At 33.9% G+C, this 21,353-nt stretch overlaps 1 protein-coding gene across 5 annotated transcripts in view; it reads right to left on the bottom strand.

Annotated features, from left to right (window-relative positions):
- The window catches only part of alpha-Man-Ia (alpha-Mannosidase class I a), a 333,187-nt gene that overhangs the window by 31,713 nt on the left and 280,121 nt on the right, over positions 1-21,353 (bottom strand). For all 5 annotated transcript variants that reach the window (XM_069844455.1, XM_069844456.1, XM_069844457.1 and 2 more), the window contains 5 exons: positions 14,025-14,204; positions 12,375-12,588; positions 10,053-10,277; positions 7,380-7,663; positions 1,748-1,864 (listed from right to left, as the gene is read on the bottom strand). In XM_069844455.1, coding sequence (XP_069700556.1) covers positions 1,748-1,864; positions 7,380-7,663; positions 10,053-10,277; positions 12,375-12,588; positions 14,025-14,204 — 1,020 coding nt within the window. The remainder of the gene's footprint in view (positions 1-1,747; positions 1,865-7,379; positions 7,664-10,052; positions 10,278-12,374; positions 12,589-14,024; positions 14,205-21,353) is intronic.

Here is a 21,353-nt window from a genome sequence, read left to right as displayed (position 1 = left end):
AGCTGTTTCTCTGCGGGGCGAGATGCAGAGGGGGAAAGTGGGCTGTCCTAGGTATCGCATGTGCCTACTACCCTATGTTCAACACATCGACCTTCTCAGGATTGCTTTCGTCAGCTATGGAGCAAGATCAGCCATGGACAAGCGAATGTATAGGCTGTCCCCTCACAAAACAAATTATGTCCTTCTCATCAATTCCTGTAACTAAACACTGATACCAGTGGTAGACTACAGTCTCTGCTTGAGATTATCGACCTAATCGCGATTACGGTTATCACGTGTACACATCAGTAAACTCTTTCCTCTATGGCAGTGTTTCTCAAACTTTTTCCACCGCGAAACCCATTTTAATCTAAAGTGTAACTGCGGAATCCTTGTAATATTTTATTAGTAATTAATAAATAACAGACAAGTGAAAGCTAGTATCTCAATAATTGTTCAGTGGGACGAATATATTTGCTTTTTAAGCCTGCAATCTGGTTTTATGGCGGAAAGTTGTGGTCTCATTTCTACTGTACTTCTGCATTTTGTCTTTTCGGTATTTTGTTTTAGTCAAGAGGGCTTAGATCTAAGCCCTCTTGATTTTAGTGAACACATATGCAGAGAATCCAGTGATGAAAGTGATAAGTATTACGGGTATTTTCCGTTTTATATGTTCATCAAACATATTGTCATTAGGCATATTATTGGAATATTATTATTGGAATATTATTATTATTATTATTATTATTATTACTATTATCATTATTATCATCATCATTATCGGTGGTTTCATGATGTTATGGATTCATATTTTCGTAATATTTATATATTTTTATGGTAACCACTAACGGTAAGTATAAAATAGCCACCGGAGCAGCTCAGTTGGCTAAGGCGCTTGCCTATCGATCCAGGGTTGCGCTTGGGCACGGGTTCGATTCCCGCTAGGCTGATTACATAGTTGGATTTCTTCCCGAGGTTTTCCCCATCCGTAAGGCGAATGTCATGTAATCTTTGGCGAATCCCTGACTTCATCTCGCCAAATACCATTTCGCTATCGTCAATCCCATCGATGCAAAATAACGTAGTAGTTAATACAATGTTGTTAAATAACCAAGTAAAAAAACGTATGGAATAAAATTTAAAATCATATAGGGATCACGGAACTTCGGAACATACTTTGAGAAATACTGCTCTATGGTAATAGCAGTTGTCCAGACTGAACGAAGAGTGGCCTAGAATGTACATACATTTTCGGAAATCGCCATCAGAGATAATAGCAATAGTGGTAACCACGATTAGAGTATCCAGTATTATAAAGAGTAAAAACCCCTGCACTGGAATAAGATAATGTTTTCAACACATGTAATATGCTGCCGTGCCGCACGCTGTAGCTGCGTGCCGGTCCGAGCAGACCTAAGAGGTGTGGTTATAAGCACTAGGGAGCTCTCGGTTCAGGACGTGAGACACGGGCAGTAAGAGTTCAGTCAGAGGACTGGATAGGAAAGGGTAAAGAGAGAATTAGGTATTGAATAGAGGAAAATTATACCAAATTCGGTCATTAACTCATCAAGCTGACCAGTGCTAATTGATGAGTAGCCCCTCCCTTTAGTTCAGCTTGTAAAATTATGCTTACTAACAGCTGCACCACGGGAAGGTAGGGATGGGACATTGGTATACATAGGTATAAAGAAAATGTACCTACAACACAAAATGTTTTCATGATACTTTTCGAACATTGTTAATATAACGATATAATATATTTACTTACTTTCAATGTTTCTGCAAGGAAGAAACTCTGTTGCACATCATCCTTTGGTGGGTCTTCCAGGTACACATTTTTCAGACCTGTGTAGCCCCCTGCTACTCTGCAATGTTTTTCAATTGCCTGTAAAAATAAGTAAACTCACTGATCATACAAATTTGATACACCATAAATGTAAGAGCAAACTCTAAAACAATCTGACATTAGTGACACTTTTTTTCGTAATTAGATTTATAAAGAACCTCTTTTGTAGTCCCATACTTATCAATATGACAAAAAATTAAAATAATGTAATTAGTTAGCAGTGGCGGACAGAGGATTTGCAAGTTGATGAGGCTAAGGCGTAACTGATGAGAGGTTGCATTTTATGTATTAAAAAATACAGAGTCTGTCACGTATCTCATTACTGTTACATACTTATACAGCAAATTCACTCGACAATCCTCTTTCTTCATAAACCGATCAATTAGGTCACCATACTGAACGTCTACTATTAGAAGAAGCTAGAGACAAATCCGCTTTTATTTCTAAATTATCAGTGTTTAATATACTGTATTACTGTCACATGTCATCTCATGTTCTGGGCAATTTGAAAAACCCCTGTGTTTTATGTTTAAAAAGAAATGCTGTTCAAGGGAATTTCAGAAATTCATATCACATATTCACAATTCACTATAAATAGCTAGTTAATGTGTTTCTGCCATAGTAAGAGAAGTTGTAGTTAATGCAATTACAAAGGGTATATGAATGTGTTAATTTTGTTTGTTTATATTCAGGATCTATTTTTTTCTCTCTCTCTTTTTAACATTAATCTAACATGCAACAGAGCAAAACAGGCTGCAATAAAAGGAAATACTACTACGATTAATTAATTAATTAATTTATTTATTAATTTATTTAGAATATTAACGTGCAAAAACAACAGCACAAGGCCAATTACAGTTTTGCACGATACAAAACAGAACAAAACAACAAATGATGATGAGAATGAATGATAGAAAATGGCAATGAGATGAAATACAAACAATATAATGGTCTACATCAATCATTGATCAAATAATAATTATAAAATTATAAATTAGTAAAATGAGAATTGAAATAATGGAATGGTCTACATGAATCAATAGACCAAATGCAAGAAATATATGGACAAATAATTATTAAAATTAGATCAGTGAGTTAAAACTCAAAGATATACTACACATTAAATGGATCCAAGTTGAATCCATGCAAATTAGCATATTTAATGCATCTGCAGACCGGAGAGAGAGATTTAGGATTCTTATTATAAAACAATTTATGAAATCTTAAACCATTAGCAGGAATACGAAGACTGATATTGCTTATGAAAGATTCACAATCAATATCACCCTTAAAGACTTTGCAAAAAAATAAATAATCAAGATCCTGACGTCTGGTGAACAAACTACCGCAATTGAAATAATTGCATTTAATCTCATAGTTATAATCGGAATTTGGTAAAAATCTATAAGAACACAAGGAAATAAATTTTCTTTGGATATTCTCCAATTTAGCCGAGTCAGTGGAAGTAATGGAGTTCCATACAACAGATGCATATTCAAGCTTGGATCTAACCAACGTATAGTATAAAATTAATAAACACATAGGAGTGGAAAAAGAATAAGTTATAGACCTAATTAGACCAAGCATTCTTAACGAATGGGTATAAATATATTGCACATGATCATGGAAATATAATTTTGAATCAAGTAGGAAACCAAGATCTCTAATACAATCTTTCCTAGTAATTACGACATTACTGAGAGAATAGTTAAATTTTAGGGAGATAGTTTTCCGTGAAAAGGAAATAACAAAAGTTTTGGATTGATTAATTTTCATTCCATTTTCAACAGACCATTGTGAAATTGAATTAATGTCATTTTGAAGAATTTGACAATCAACCAAACTATTAATTTTGCGAAATAATAATAATAATAATAATAATAATAATAATAATAATAATAATAATAATAATAGCTATAATATCACTGTTTCATATCATATATGTTTTTATGTAATTTTCATTTTTATTTGTCTTTTCTGTGTATTGTATATAATATATCTATGTCTTATGTATTGTCTGTTTCATGTTATTTTTATGTCATATACGTCCTTAAAATTAATATGTATATTTCTACGAAATGCTCACTTATTTTTTTTTTTTTAAGTAACAAGTCTGTGTGTGATATGTCCTGGGAAAGTACTGTATGCAATATGTCTGCATTTCATATATTGTGTATCTATATCTATATATTATATCTATTTTATCTTATATCTTTGTAATTGTATAATATAAATATGATTTTCATTGTCATACACATTTAATGTAGTATGTGTACTGGGTGTTCAGTTCAAAATGTGTCTTGGCTCGCTGTATGCCGTCGTGTGGCTAGCTGATGAGCCTAGAGAATTCAATCTTCCTACGCTTCCGCAGCTCAGGTGTATAATCTAAGAGGCAGAGAAGTTGGCTAGCAAGTACGGCGTTCATTCTGAAGAGTACGTACCGATACGTACGGTAACGCCGGTAGTGGCAGGAATGTGAACTGTTTGGAAATACGTACTGTCGGGATATGGGGAGAGGGTTAAGATGATTACTTACGTATTTGTTGACATTAACTTCGACGGTCAACATGGACACGGAGCATTTGATTTGTGTTGTGGAATGTTACCGTACGCAACTGATGATAACAAATACCCTGCGTACGACTTGCTGGCGCAAAACACAGTTCGAAAGAGGTTATGGTAGCACACAGACTGTACAGACCGCCATCTGTTGCTACGACGTTCAAGTTATACCGTACACGTTCTCAAGTTCAGATTGAAGAACGCCTTAAATAATAGGCAACTTCTCTAACATATAAGTTGAAACTTGCTTCAAATCGGTGACCCAACAACAGTGACGTCATGACACACTTTGAAATGAACACCCAGTATTTTATGTCATAATTATGTATATATTTTATGTAACTATTTGTACACGGCTATAATATGTATGATTTAATTACAGTCCTAATATAACTTCGGGTAAAATAGGGTTCTATAAACTTGGAAATTCAATAAAAATAAATAAGTTATAACTCGTAACACAAAAGATAATATAAGAGGAACACTCGCAGACATGGGAAAAATCTACCAACATAAAACAAAACTTTTACGCAGCAATACATCACGCGAATTTCTAAATCCAAGAGGAAAGAAAGAGAGACAGAGAGACAGACAGAGAGAGAGAGAGAGAGAGCTTGCCAATACAGCCGAACAATGCCGAAAGCAGCTGAGACTAGCACTACACTTGTCCAAATTGAGAAGATTTTCTCCAAATGTGCCTCCTCTAGTTAGATTTAAACACTCCGCTAACCAGCTACCTTATTGGTTGAACTGCTATTGTCATGGTTACCGGGGCAGAGAATCATATAGTTGCGCTGTCAGTTTCAGCACACTATTTCTTAACCCACTCTTTCTAGTACAACCTCATTTCTTTTCATCGGTAATGAACTGATAATCGTTTTGCAAATTGCTTACACTGAAAGTGTATAAACAGTTTACGTCTGCAAACCATGGAGCTTGCTACTTAGAAGCCTGTTGTATATCTGAATTACCTACACTACGAGCGAAAGAGAGACAATGAACAGATACAGAAATTTAATCAAAGCAGAAAAGTGCTAATATCATAAAAATTTGCACTACATATGTTTAGATGTTCCATTTGACTGAATACAGATGTAGAGATGAGAGTATTAGATGTTATTGTCGGACCATTGGATCTGTGCCCCTGTAAGATATGCGAACTGAATCCTAATTCCTTCTCAGCCTCGTTAATTCATTTCTCTCCCTGCATTCCTATCTCTCTCCCTTTTTCTCTCCCACTATTCACAATTTTGAGCTTTCTTGCAGGACAGTTTATTTGCACTTGCAGTCCAGTGTTGTCAACTCAACATGAATACTGTAGCACGGAGTGGCGAAAGAAATATTATTAAGCAAGTAATAGCATTTTGCGATGAAGAGAAACAAATAGGTCAATATCTCTTTCCTATAAATATGGCAACGATAAATAATACTAATAATAATAATAATAATAATAATAATAATAATAATAATAATAATAATAATAATGATTTATTTAACCTGACAGAGTTAAGGCCATACGGCCTTCTCTAACACTCAACCAGGAGTAAAAACTGCGTTACAGAAACACTACAAATTTACAAAGTACACACAAAACTGAATAAGATAATAATAATAAAATGTAAACAAGTAAGAAGAAATCAGACATAATATATAACATAGAGAAGGAAAGAAAAAAGCATAATAAAAGCAGCTGTGATCACTGGTGAGGCTTATTTTATTTCAATTGATTATGTATTAAAACTACTTACTTAACTAATACTAATACAATATGTTATGTAATTTATATAGACAGGTCATAGCGCCTAATAAAGAAAATCAGGAGAGAGAGTCTGTGCAGGAGATGAAAAGCTAGAATCACCAGGGAAGAACAGACCAAGGGAACCTTTAATTCTTATAGATCATATGAACCGATGTATATTTTAAGAAAAAAGATACAAGAATTTTACACCTTGCAGAAAGAAGTTCCGACATTGAAGAAATTACTGAAGGTTGCGAGAGAAGCGATAATTTCCAAGGTTGGAGAGAAATGCTGCGGAAAGTGTTTCTAGACATACGATTTAGGTTTAAAAAATGTAGAAATACAAGATGTATTTTGATTGAAAGAAATGATATTGTAGCATGGAGGACCAGTTATTTATGATAACATTTGACGGAAGTTTGGCAACATCCCTATTCGGCAAAGGTTCGTGGTCTGCTGTTTGACGTGGTAGGAGGAAAGCAGGTGGAATGGAGTGAGTACAGGCGTTAACTTTTCAAAGAACGACGACAGCGCTGAAGGGGCACAGATCCGATGGTCCGACATTATCTTAATTTTCCTTATTTTAATGTAAGCTTTCACTTCTTACCAATTTTTAGTGGTCATTCCAACAACCCCATATTATATTGTATAATAATCCGTGGCACTACAGCCCACGAAGGGCCAAGACCGACCAGCTGGCTGCTGGTCTCACAGCCACATGCCGAAGCAGAGGTGGACGATCATTAACCAGAATGGAGGTATCGTGTAGTTAACACAATGAGCCCCCCCAGATATTATATTGTATATTTGTGTAAATTTGGCCTATTCAGAGGCCTATATGATCTCGAAACACATTTTTCATTATATTCTATATTATATTCTCTTTTCCGGTTTTGCTCCCTTCAAAATTCCCTAAATTCCTTAAGTGATATGGCAAATTCTGGAGTGAGACAAGCAAAGCATAAGCCCCAGGTTCATGAATATACATTCCATCAGTTCTGATTCTAAGGCACCTAACATGAAATCAAGCGTACCTTTTACATTTTTCTCCAGCTTGTCATGTTATTGTCTTTATCACTGTCCTAATGTCTCAAGCAGTAGAATCTAGTCATAGTGACCATGATCCAGTAGCCTCTTAATAAATATTTGCTTATATTGCATAATTTTTACAATAGCAGAATGGTATAGATGGTCAAACCTGAAGAAAAGACGACATACATCGGAAATTAAATATTATGACAGTATGCAGCTTACCTGGACGGCTTCCCAGCCCCAGTCACGATACTTCTGCTCTTTCGTCAGTCTCCACATGATGAAGTACGACTCTATCACTTCTGGCCGGAGAATGTAATATTTTTCACTGCTCTTGAGTGCTTTAGCCTCAATAGCTTCTGTGAAACGGAATGCTTCAGGTCCCAGTTTGGTTGCTGTGCGATCATATGACTCATGGCAAGTATTGGTAATAGCATCAGCTATTGACATGTAGCGTTTTGACAGGTCATTTTTCAATGTGTGAGCTCCCAATCCTATCATACCACCTGAAAAGAGCACATCTATTAATTTCGCAGGCAATATTAATAATAATTGAAAATACAGATTTACTTTTAATAACAACAACAACAATAATAATAATAATAATAATACTAATAATAATAATAACAATAATACCGTATTTACTCGCGTAATTCACGCCATCGCATATTTCACGCACCCAAATTATTTACTATATAATTTAATAAATTCATTTCCTCGTATATTTCACGCATTTAATATTCGTGAAATACTGTAACAAGTACATACTGAAACATGAAGTAATGAGGTGTGTTATGTTGAGGAGCCCTGAATGTACGGTATCTTAAATGCCGTAACGAGAGAGTGCATAGCAGTATTTGGGATCGGACAGCTACCTGTTACAGGCGCACCCTTCTCGTCTATGAAAGTCCTTTAAAAATACTGGCATAAGGTAGTGCCCCCCCCCTACCATTTGAATGGGGGTGGTTTGAAACCTTTGTGTTGGATCGCATCAGTTGAGTTTGAGACTCGAAAAGGGAAACCTGTCAAAAGCCGTCTGTTAAAAGTTTTAACAATGAATGGTAAATCCCGATATTCGAGTCATACTGCGTCCTTCAAATTAAAAGTTATTGCGTATGCAGAAACACATGGCTACAGAGCAGCTGGGCGTGAATTCACAGTTCCAGAATTTAATATTCGCTACTGGAGGAAACAAAAACAAGCTCTTCAAGAAACAAATGCATCAAGGAAAGCATTTCGTGGGCCAAAAAGTGGAAAATTCCCTGATCTTGAAGACAAGTTACTAGGATATGTAAGGGAACTGCGTAGTTGTGTTATTTTTACCCTTAAAAATACCAGCTTGTGAAATTCCTAGCTTAATTCACGCACCCTTAATTTATAGATCGAAATTGCGGGAAAAAAGTGCGTGAAATATTCGAGTAAATACGGTAATAATAATAATGATGATGATGATGATGATGATGAGTTTAATGATAATGATAATATTAATAATTATAATAATAATGATAATACTTATGGCTTTTAAGGAACCCTCACATAATTGCCGCCCTCACAAAAGCTCGCCATCAGTCCCTATCCTGAGCAAGATCAATCCAGTTTCTACAATCATATCCCACCTTCCTCAAATCCATTTTAATATTATCATCCCATTTACATTTCGGCCTCCCCAAAGGTCTTTTCCCTCCGCCTTCCAACTAACACTCTATATGAATTTCTTGATTCACCCATACATGCTACATGCCCTGCCCATCTCAAATGTCTGGATTTAATGTTTCTAATTGTCAGGTGAAGAATACAATGCGTGGAGTTCTGCGTTGTGTAACTTTCTCCATCTCCTGTAACTTCATCCCTCTGGATGACAAAAGCTTCTCAACCGAATAATAACAGGCATTTCCCATATTTATTCTGTGTTTAATTTCCTCGCGAGTATCATTTATATTAGTTATTGTTGCTCCTAGGTATTTGAATTTTTCCACCTCTTCACAGGATAAATTTCCAATTTTTATATTTCCATTTCGTACAATATTCTCGTCACGAGACATAATCATATACTTTGTCTTTTCGAGATTTACTTCCAAACCTATCTCTTTACTTGCTTCAAGTAAAATTTCCGTGTTTTCTCTAATCGTTTGTGTATTTTCTCCTAACATATTCACGTCATCCGCATAGACAAAAAGCTGATGTAACCCGTTCAATTCCAAACCCTCTCTGTTATCCTGGACTTTCCTAATGGCATATTCTAGAGTGAAGTTAAAAAGTAAAGGTGATAGTGCATCTCCTTGCTTTACCCCGCAGTGAATTGGAAAAGCATCCAACAGAAAATGAACTATACAGATAATAATAATAATAATAATAATAATAATAATAATAATAATAATAATAATAATAATAATAATAATAATAATAATAATGACAACAACAACAACAATGTTGCCCATTTATTCATGTCTTTCGTCTGTTTTAAGGATTATTTTGATTAAAGAAGTCCTCTACTGAGCTAAAAATACGTAAATAATAACTTGTTTTTGCACAAAAATATTTGGAGAAATACTGACTATTTTATTACTTTATCTTGTGTAAGAAACAAAATTATGAAAAGAAAAGAGTACGATTCAATTACGAGTACATCCTAATTTTTTAGTAAAACGAATACATTTCACATGTATCTATGCTGATTGCTTTGATGCATAAGGTAATGAATATCAACAAAATTAATTTGGTCATTTAAAAGAAATCACAGTACACAGACAGACAGATGGGCCACTTTCTCGGTATAAAAAATACTTCATTTATGTGAAAATCTCAGATTCACCTTTTGCCGCATCATAATACTTTACCTTTATTAACTCGTATTATGAGAAATAAAAAGAACAAATATAATAGAAAACCAGTGACCTGAGAAACATGCCAGGTGGTCCATTTTGTGCTCCAGTCGGTCGAACTTCATGTCTGAGATGTATGTGAGCCCACCAGGTGATACTTTCAGCATGTGTGTTAGAACATAGTGGATGGCATCATCATACATCTGACGAGCTTCCTGGTCTTCTCGACCTGACTGCAACCATGCCTTCAACAAGTATTCGTAGAAACTGTCTCCAAGACCTCCCATGGACATGTGATCTGTAAAGAGAAGTTACGTACCAGTATAAAATACATTTCCACATAATTTTTTTTAATTCCTAATAAAGAGAAATCGCTACTTCACTTAATAATTTACGTGATGATCACTGCTCGTAAAAATGAAAGTATATTTTACCCTATGTTACTTTACACAATTTTGATGACAGAAAGGTATTACACCTGTAAAACATTCACCCTTATGTGCTACATCATCATTAACAAAACAACATGAATGAGTCGTGAAATTCTCATGTTTTTAAAAAATTCGAAATTATCTGAAACTGCATTTAATGAATGACACATGTTTTCATTCATATTTAATTTAACAAAAACAAAATGCAGTCTCTGTTTATTAGTATCATCCTTAGAAACATAAAAATGCTAATCTGAGTCAGATAAATAAAAAAAAGTTCTAATTTATTATTTAAGACACTATAACAGGCTTTCTGTAAATAAACATATAATAATAATAATAATAATAATAATAATAATAATAATAATAATAATAATAATAATAATAATAATAATCTTCTTCTTCTTCTTCTTCTTCATATTATATCTGTTTTGATTATCATTCATTTACAAGTTTTTGACTAATATTTTTCATTAATTGATGAGCTAGCAGAGAGAAAGATTATTCTTTTTTGCTCTAGGATCCAATTTTGGTAACTTCATTATTAGTATTCCCATATTAATTATTTATTTAATTTTCTCCATTCTAATATAATTGAATTGAACCAGTTGTTTTTCTCGAAAGCTTACATTTAAAATTTTTAAATTTATTTTCATTCAGTTATTTTCATAGAAAGGCAATGTTTCTGATACTGAAATTCAAATTTCATAGTCCTCTGGTCATGGTCATGTAAGCTGTTCCAACATAAAAATATTATCCATTTTGAATCTTGTGTACACCACTTTTAACACTTGAATATAATTAATTGATTAACTAGCGGACTTACTCGTGTTAATTATGTAAGTCTGTGCGGCTTACAGCTGTTTCGGTGCTCCATCACACCATCCTCAGAGCCTACTAGATCTCGGCGTCATCTCGTACTTCTCTGCCTGTTGTGTGGGTGCGTTTGATTGTTGAAAAGTGGAGTCAAATAGTGTGTGTACTGAAATTGATCTGTGTGTTGAGAATTTGATCGGGGTGTATTTTAGTGTGTTTGTATATTTCGTATTGTTCTAGTGTGTTGAGTTTTTGGTTCTTGGGTTATATGTGTAGGATTTCCATGTCCGTATTTATGTTATTGTATGTATGGTTAGTATTGGTTATGTGATCGGCATATGTAGATGTATTGTGTCCTCTGGTTATAGCTTTAATGTGTTCTTTGTAGCGTGATGGAATGATCTGCCTGTCTGTCCTATGTAGAACTTGTCGCAACTATTACATGTGAGTTTGTATACACCTGTGCGGTTGTATTTATTTGTTTGTGTTTTTTGTGTGTTGAGATGTCTTTGTAGTGTGTTTTCTGTTCTGTATGTTATGTTGTATTTCTGTTTTCTGAATGAAGATGCGATCTTATGTGTGCTTTTGTTTTCATATGTTAGTGTGATGTATTTCTTGTGTTCTTGTGTTTGTGTTGTGTATTTAACACGAGTAAGTCCACTAGTTAATCAATTAATTATATTCAAGTGTTAAAAGTGGTGTACACAAGATTCAAAATGGATAATATTTTTATGTTGGAACAGCTTACATGACCATGACCAGAGGACTATGAAATTTGAATTTCAGTATCAGAAACATTGCCTTTCTATGAAAATAACTGAATGAAAATAAATTTAAAAATTTTAAATGTAAGGTTTCGAGAAAAACAACTGGTTCAATTCAATTATATTAGAATGGAGAAAATTAAATAAATAATTAATATGGGAATACTAATAATGAAGTTACCAAAATTGGATCCTAGAGCAAAAAAGAATAATCTTTCTCTCTGCCCAGGATCAAATTTCCTCCCTTATGCTCACAGACAATTCTATGTAAAATATGAATTTACATATCTTACTACCACCCATAAATATTTCGTGTTATGTAAAAAGTGTCAAAATAATTGTAATGTCACAAATCTATGAGTATGTCTAAATTTATGTACTTACGTTGCCCCCACTTGCCAGTTTTTGGATTAATGTAATTAGGATAAAGTCCACGAGGTTTGTCCATACTCTGAATCACACGCCGAATATGATCAACTTTGGCACGGTACACTGGGTCACCAGTTACATCTGACAAGTATGCAAACTCAAGATGCAGCGTCCCTATTTCTGATAAGATACTGCAACCTCCACTCGCCCAACCATAATTCTTGCTTGCCTGTAAATATATGGTCACACATATGGTTCAGTCAGTAACTTGAGGCAAAAGTCACACATAATGAACATAAGCAAACAAACTTTTAACTAACAAATCATTGGCATAAACTGTAACAAAGCATTTAGTGAACAAGTTGCATGAAGTATGATTGTATCACTACATGTCATTTTTCTGCAATTAGTGGTACTAAATTAATCTTTAACTCAAGACTACTCTAATTTTAAAGTCTAATCACATTCAACAGACAAAATAGCCAATAATGACAATCTCTTGAAACATACTAAATCATAGTAAATTTGTTATGTATTTCAAATCTGAAAAGTATTAAATAATGTATAAGAGCCACTATAACAATAGTTATTACAATTTTCAATGTTGCACTCACAACTCACATTAGAACATACTTTAATTAAGTTATTATCTATTATATTATAATTTAGTGATTCATGAATATCTCAATTTGGACATGCATACAAATTATTGGTTTTTCAAGCAATTCTTCTCCATCCATATCAGAATTGGGTAAATCATTAAAAGATTACATTATTAGTTTTTATGCTCGACCATGCCGAAATGTAGTAATTATACACCTGGTAGTAGCCCTTTAATGCACCTCATTAAAGTACACCTATTCATTATAATTCAGTTGTTCAGCCAATGAGAAATCACCATTGTACCATTAAAAAACCGCAAGTATTGATTATTCTCGGATATGCAATCGAAAGACAATTAGCGAAAAGTCACGGAGGCTGGAAATCCAATACTGTCGCAGAAGGTTATGTTCTGTTACTATAATAATTAGCGTTAATTGTAAATAATATTCAAATAAATTCAATTTGTCATCTCGTTTTTCAATTCTAAATCAATTTCCGGGTTATATCAAGACTAATCTTCATGTTATTCTCTAGATTGTATCAAGGTAAATGACATTCGTTCCTCGGAAGAAATCAATACTTTCGCATCTGCGCACATCTCACAATTTAGAAGGTCAGTTCCGCTCCTCACTTACATAACCATAACATGAATACTTATGAATAATTTCAAGTTAGAAATATGGTCGAGCATAAAAAGTCGTATGAAACTTGCCTATAATGGTAATTAAGACGATCGTATGAAAATTATGAAACTCGCTTGCGCTCGTTTCATAAACAAACATACTCGCGTCTTAATTACTACCATTATAGGCTCATTGCAAAATGTACTATTGTAACTATTTGGGAAAATGCAATAGTTCTCATCATCTACTTCTTAATTTAATTCCCTAAGTAAGAAACAGAAACTTCACAATGTGACAATTTATTATCTGGTTCCTGAACGTCAATTTCCTAAAACCAACAGATTCTTGAATTTAATAATTCTGAAATTAATTCACTAATAAGCAAACATTTCAAGATGTATTTGAGCTAACTACTTTAAACAAAATATGACCACATTACCCCTGTCTTGATGTTGATAAGGGAATGAGGAATACCAGTCTGGGTCTGGAATGCAGGCAGCAGCTTCTTAGCAATCTGTTCGGCTTTGTCCCGAAACATAACATCTCCAGTCAGAGCAAAGCAGGTTAGAAGACCACCAATGAAACGAATATTTGTCTCAAATACTGACAGATCGGTGGTCTGTAATAAAACAGAATTCACATATTTAACATATAAATCAACATAAAGACCACAGAAATAATGAACATCTTACACACTTGCACTCAAACTAAGAGAATAATAATTCATTTCAATGCAGATAAAGAAAAATAAAACAAATTTATGAGCATTAAGGTACGGTCACACGTCGCTACTTTTGCAGCGCTGCAGTACAAAAAACTGCGCCAATCTTGTACTGCGACGTGTGAACAACGGTGCAACCCGAAAAGTAGCGGCTGCCGACCCTGCTGCCCGCTACTTTTCCATGCTGCGCGCAACTTAAAAGTAGCGACGTGTGAACAGGGTTCTCAGGGTTGCAGCCGCAGCATTTTTGATATTGGTTTTGTTGAAACTTTTGCTGCGGTTGCAATCAGTGTTACCACCCAAATGTGCCAATGATACTTTTATTGTTTGGATATATTTTAATGTTAAATGTGATGAAAATAAATTATTTGTAAGAGTTATTAAATACACAACACAGTCTGAGCATAATTGGTGACGATATAATTCATTTTTTAAATTTTCCGTAGCGTAGTTCCAAACAGGAGGGTTGCCAACATTGATTACGTGAATATACTGTTGGTTATCATTTAAGGTACGATCACACGTCGCTACTTTTGCAGCGCTGCAGTACAAAAAACTGTGCAACTTTCGTACTGCGACGTGTGAACAACGGTGCAACCCGAAAAGTAGCGGCTGCCGAACCTGCTGCTCGTTACTTTTCCATGCTGCGCGCAACTTAAAAGTAGCGACGTGTGAACAGGGTTCTTAGGGTTGCAGCCGCAGCATTTTTGATATCGGTTTTGTTGAAACTTTTGCTGCGGTTGCAACCAGTGTTACCACCCAAATGTGCCAATGATACTTTTATTGTTTGGATATATTTTAATGTTAAATGTGATGAAAATAAATTATTTGTAACAGTTATTAAATACACAACACAGCATAATTGGTAACGATATAATTCATTTTTTTAATTTTCCGTAGCGTAGTTCCAAACAGGAGGGTTGCCAACATTGATTACGAGAATATACTGTTGGTTATCATTTAAGTATATAGGCGTTTTTAAAAGCTTTATAATAAAACTAATGTCAATTTCTGAATACTAGACTCGACAGAAAAGCAAATAATAGATAAGGAAGCTTTCGCATGAGTTTCTTAATAATGCGAACATAACCACAAAATGTACATTGAGAAGTCAATACGGAGATGGAAACCTGCAGTATGACTGCGGCTGCAAAAGTAGCGCCTTGCGTGTGAACAGACTCGCAACCTCCAGTTGCAACTTTTGCAGCACTCGGGTTGCGCAGCACGAAAAGTAGCGTGCAGCGCGCTACTTTTGGCTTACGTGTGAACACGACACGCAACTTTTGCAGCTGCAGTATAAAAGTAGCGCTGCAAAAGTAGCGACGTGTGACCGTACCTTAACTGTTTCGCAAACAGAAGTACCTAGTGCATCGGTATCTGTAAGTATAGTAACAAAGAATTTATTACAGTTGCAACTGATTTTCTGCAACTGGCTGTAGTAAATTAAATATCGAACAGAAGGCAACCTAATCTAATTTTAAAGCCAAGTCATGTTCAATAGAGTAATAACGCATTCTCACTCACAATAGTCAATTTTTTTCCGAATCAATTAATGTTACAAAGTATGTGACTTTTAAAATAAGATTCAAATTTATTTCGAATTGTAATAAAACATCATGTTAATTTATTTTACAAATATGTTATCAATTGTAATTGAAGACATTTCAGTTACACCAGTACTAGGCTTACATTCTTAAAAAGGAGTTTATACCTTAAAATTGCAGAGAGAAATGTTACTATCTGAGATTTTAAAACGTTTATACAAATTAGGATTTTAATGCCTACGTAAGTTATAAATGTTAAATGTTATGTTTTATTTAACAACGCTCGCAACTGCAGAGGTTATATCAGCGTCGCCGGATGAGCCGAATTTTGTCCCGCAGGAGTTCTTTTTACATGCCAGTAAATCTACTGACATGAGCCTGTCGAATTTAAGCACACTTAAATGCCATCGACCTGGCCCGGGATCGAACCCGCAACCTTGGGCATAGAAGGCCAGCGCTATACCAACTCGCCAACCAGGTCAACCGTAAGTTATAGGCTACAAATAATAACTTTATTTCTTCATTCTTGGACACATTCTTTTAACACATGTAATCAGTGATGAATGTTACTGAACAAGTAATAACTACTTCATTGTGTTAATATTATACATTTTGGTGGTAAATTACGTAGTTGACTAGTTGTCAACAAATGTAAAAACCTGGGCCTAACACACAGCATTGTGAAGGAAATAGCCATTAGTGCCCTCAAAGGATCGGTTCAGATATTGAGAAATCATTTGTATGGGAGTGATAATGGAAATTTCAAGTTATCTTAACCGATGGCTGTTGATTAGTTTAGATATCAATTCCAGTAAATCCGTACTATTATTTTTCTCGCAGTATATGGCATTCAAAACATTCTATCCAATCTGATGATATTTTTTCCCCCTTTCTTAACTGTAAATGAGCACAAACGCTACTTAGGTGTAAATTTTTCTGACATTTTTTATATTCGATTCCCTAACCGTTTCAAATGTATATCATTTTACCTTTTAGGTTTGTTTCCAAATTATATGTAATACGCTTTGTCAGGTCTGGCAACCTTTTCATAAGGGAAGCTAAATTTATATTATATATATTGTTCAATAACGTTCATCAGAAACTTTATTTCATTTATCATACATTAATCATGTGGAATATATAGCCATAAGGAACAGATATTCAATATTTCTATTAATCATCACTATTGCTTAGATCTACTAACATGTTCCATCTTCACAAAATTAAATGCTATCTCACTGATTCCTCCAGCGCTTCCTTGATCTTTCTATTGGTCTACAGTTGTAACGTTCAAGTGAAATTAACTGTGACTCTATTCTGAAAAAATGTTTATACTAATTGGACATATACATTTTTTAATTATTTCTTTCATTCTTGTAATTTAATTAAACATACTCGTATAACTTACATTATTTTAACGTTTTTAAAACTAATATTTGAAAGTTATATTATCACAGTTTAATTTGTTTACATATTCGTGAAATAAAGTCAATTTTGAAGAGTTTACGAACATAAGAAAGAACCCACACTTAGTCAATAGAATTATTTGATCACATGAATTCTACATATGTCATCTAATGCAAAGGGGTTCACTTTTTACAGACTAATTCCGATAATTACTCCGGATTACTGTGATATCGTAAGAGTATCAGCATTATTTTAATGGCGTTCATTGTTTAATGACATATCTTCGATGGTGTCCACGATTTTTATATTTCTTCCTTGTTATATTACGAATACTAAACTGTAGAAAATTCTACATTAAAATCTAGCTAACAGCAAGACTTAAATATTCATTCTGATATTTTGTAAACATCACTCAAGAAACTCTGAGAGAAAAAACGGTGCCACAAAGATTACACACGAATTCTAGATCATATTTATTTTATTTATTTACTTTTTTATTTATTTTTATTGATTTAAATTTAAATATACAGAATAAAGAATATAATTACAAATAAACAAGAGAAATAGAAATAAAATAATACAAACAATATAAAACAGGAGATACAGTAGTATTAACAAAATTTGAGACCGAATGAGCAGCGCTCGTGTTCGGTCGCAGTTCAGATATAATATTAATAGGCCTATAAGAGAATATAAAATAAATAAATAATTCTCAATATACGTTTTGAACTTTCGCAACAATTTAATTACTCTATCATGTTACTAATGACATTACCACCTATAATTTATTTTCTTGAAATATTGGTCAAGAGATAAATATATGTGAAAGTATTTAAAATGCGCACAAACAAGAATTGATTTTTTTTTCGTTTTCTGGACTGCACAAAAAAGGCATTCTTTATAGCCAATAAGCAAGACATATTTTGACTTCATTTCTAAATTGTGTGGTCAAGAACATGTATGCCTTAATTCCCGCAAAATAATCATAAAAAAGTTATTTGTAAATTCCATTCAGGTATCACTTTTCTGTTTATGAAAATCGTTAGTCAGAAGTGATAAAATGTTAATGCGATTCTACACATATTCCTTTCTACTGAAATAAGCAGCTGTATTGTTATTCAGGCAGTGCAAAACTCCTGTGGAAATTCACCCTAGCGTAAAGCATGTGTTTTAACAAGTGATCTTTAAGAACGAGGGATCCTTACCTATCTGTGTTAAAGACGGTAAAAGTTTGCGTGAAATCGAAACGAAAAGCATAACGACACCTAAGAATGAAAACCTCGTAAGTCGACTTTTTTTCGAAAATGCGATTTTCACTCAAATTTATAGGAAAGCCCATGCTCTTATGGTCTACAATTGCAAAATTTTCACTTTTAATTTTTTTTCATGAAAAAAGAGAAAAATTGAAAACCACGTATCTCTTTATGCTTTAATTTTAAAATGAAAAGCGCGTATCTCTAGTCATTATAGAAAATCCGACTTACGAGGCATATATTTGAATGTGAAAACCTTGTATGTCGAAATCATATAGAATTTCCGACTTACGAGCTATCTATTTAAATGCGAAAACCTTGTATGTCGATTTTTTGCTCTCCTGTAAAATTTAGAAAATTAGACATACGAGGTTTTCATTCTTAGATGTCGATAAATAATTATGTGTATAATAATTTATTTTGGGATATCTTTCTTTGTTTGATACAAAGTATCATTTAATTTCTTAGTTTATTCTACTGAAAGGCCAAAGCAGCAATTGTGTTTGTATGACACCGGTAAGTTATTTTTATACTAAAATGCATCATAGGATATTTCGTGTATATTATTCTGGAAGAAATTGACTCGCAGATACTTAATACCAAAAAATTCCATGCAAAAGATCAAAAGAAATTGCTGTGCACAGAATGTCAAAAACCACTTTTTCGTTATCAGAGATGCTAAAAATGTATATTTCTGTGAAAATGACAAGACAGATTTCCTACAGCATCACGACACTTTTTTTTATGCAGTTTCTTAATTAAATTGTTTCAGCTCATTACTTTCAGGCAAAACTCAGAATGAATTAATATATCAAACAACAAAATATCCAATCTGGTTATAAACGTTCATTTACATATTCAGTTGCAAGTACAAGAGGTAAATAAAACTGACTTGGCCTACGAAGTAAGAACATATTCAACTATCAAATCGTTTGGTCATGAAATTAAATGCTGTCAAGCACACAGCTTCAAGTAGTCGTACGTATGTGACACAAACGCTACGGCCAACGCGCACAATTACTACAAACAAATGCGGACAAGATCGCGGCACAGCCATGAATAACAATGAGTCGACGACGGCAGAGACAGCGATTCGTATTACATGGCAATTCACAAAGAGAGTTTCAAAATATAAGTGAAAAGCCTTCAGATTTTATGTGCTAGTATAACAGTCAAGATAAAACAGATATTGTTAATCAAAATAATAAACATACAATGAAAGCTAATATAAATATAGACCACTATCCTTCATGTTAGTGCTCCCTGTAACATGCAAAATTTTAAAGATAAAATAAAACCCCTGATCACATAGTTATATAGAGTGGAAGTGAAATAGCCTTGAAGATTTTCAGAGCGAATAGCTCATGTTGTATGTAACAAAAAACTATAATATCATGTGTGTGTGTATTTATTCACACTGCAATGGGTATATACCCGGTGGCAGTGGTAACTAATTACACTCAATAATGACAATAATAAACTTATTAATTAAAAATACAATTAATAATAATACTAATAATTAATACTAATAATAATAATAATAATAAATAATAATAATAACAACAGAGAATATACTAAATTAAATGAAACGATCACTTAAAATAACATTTGGAATATTCTAATTTGTATCTTAAAACTAAGATCGAACTAAAACCCACGAGTATATGTTCATATCTGCACAAGTACCTTTCAACATTACACTCATTTCGCTGTCAACTCACTCACTGCACTGGAACTACGACACATTTCACTGATTCTATCCTGATTTCACTAACACTCCAAAAACATTTCACTGTTCAAATTCTTTGCACTATAAAGCTTCACTGACAGGAACACGTTTCACTTACACAGCACACTTCACTGACACGACATACTTCTTCACTGATACAACACACTTCACTGACACGACATACTTCTTCACTGATACAACACACTTCACTGACACAACATAATTCTTCACTGATACAACACTTCAATAACAACATATCATTTACACCCTTTAAATACTGTGTATAATTACCGTCTATTAGTAAGGTCCTTAAGCCTATTTTTAAATGCATTTTTGGTTGTTGGTAAAGCCTTTAGTAAGTCTGCAGGTAAAGCATTCCAGTCCCTGCTACTACGATTGAGAAAAGAAAACTTTCCAGTGTCCGTCCTCTGTCTTCTTTCCCTCAATTTATATGAGTGGTCGTTCCTTGAAGAGTAATTTGGTGCTGCAACCTATTTTTTATTTCTCTCCAGGCAGGCTCACCTCTGTATGTTTTGAACAGTGCGCATAATCGAATTCGCGTTCTCCTGTCCGTGAGTGTGTCCCATTTTAATGGTGAATTTTTCCGACAACACTTAAGAGCCCGTTTTTGAATCTTTTCCAGTGTCTTAATATGTTCTAATCTGTAAGGATCCCAACATGCAGCACCACATTCCATTACTGGACGTACTAGTGATTTATATTGGTGGAAAGTTCATAGTTTTTTTTTCTAAATGTTTAACAACCTCTTATTCGGTAACTATTGCGAATAGGATCGTGATTTTTGTCCATATCGTTGGGAAATCTAATAAAGAATAATTTATCCATCTGGCGTATTTCAATAGCGTGTACGGTTTTCGTGTAAATTTAATTTTAAAAGCCTCTAATTTAAAGCTTGGCTGCAGATAAGCTCCTAGCAGCGGACGACGGAAAAATGAAAACCGCGCGGCTGAACAAAACAGTGTCACTGTATGTGATCTCGGTTGTTGTTGTTTTTGTTTTCTAATGCCAGGCGTTTGACAATAAAGTCATTTGACCTCTTGCACTCCAATATTTTTCAAAGATATTGTCATGACCAGCCACTGAAGCACAGATT

The sequence above is a fragment of the Periplaneta americana genome, chromosome 13 (genome assembly GCF_040183065.1).
Source record: "Periplaneta americana isolate PAMFEO1 chromosome 13, P.americana_PAMFEO1_priV1, whole genome shotgun sequence".
In the NCBI taxonomy this organism is placed as follows: domain Eukaryota; kingdom Metazoa; phylum Arthropoda; class Insecta; order Blattodea; family Blattidae; genus Periplaneta; species Periplaneta americana.
This window is presented reverse-complemented; position numbering and strand designations above follow the sequence as displayed.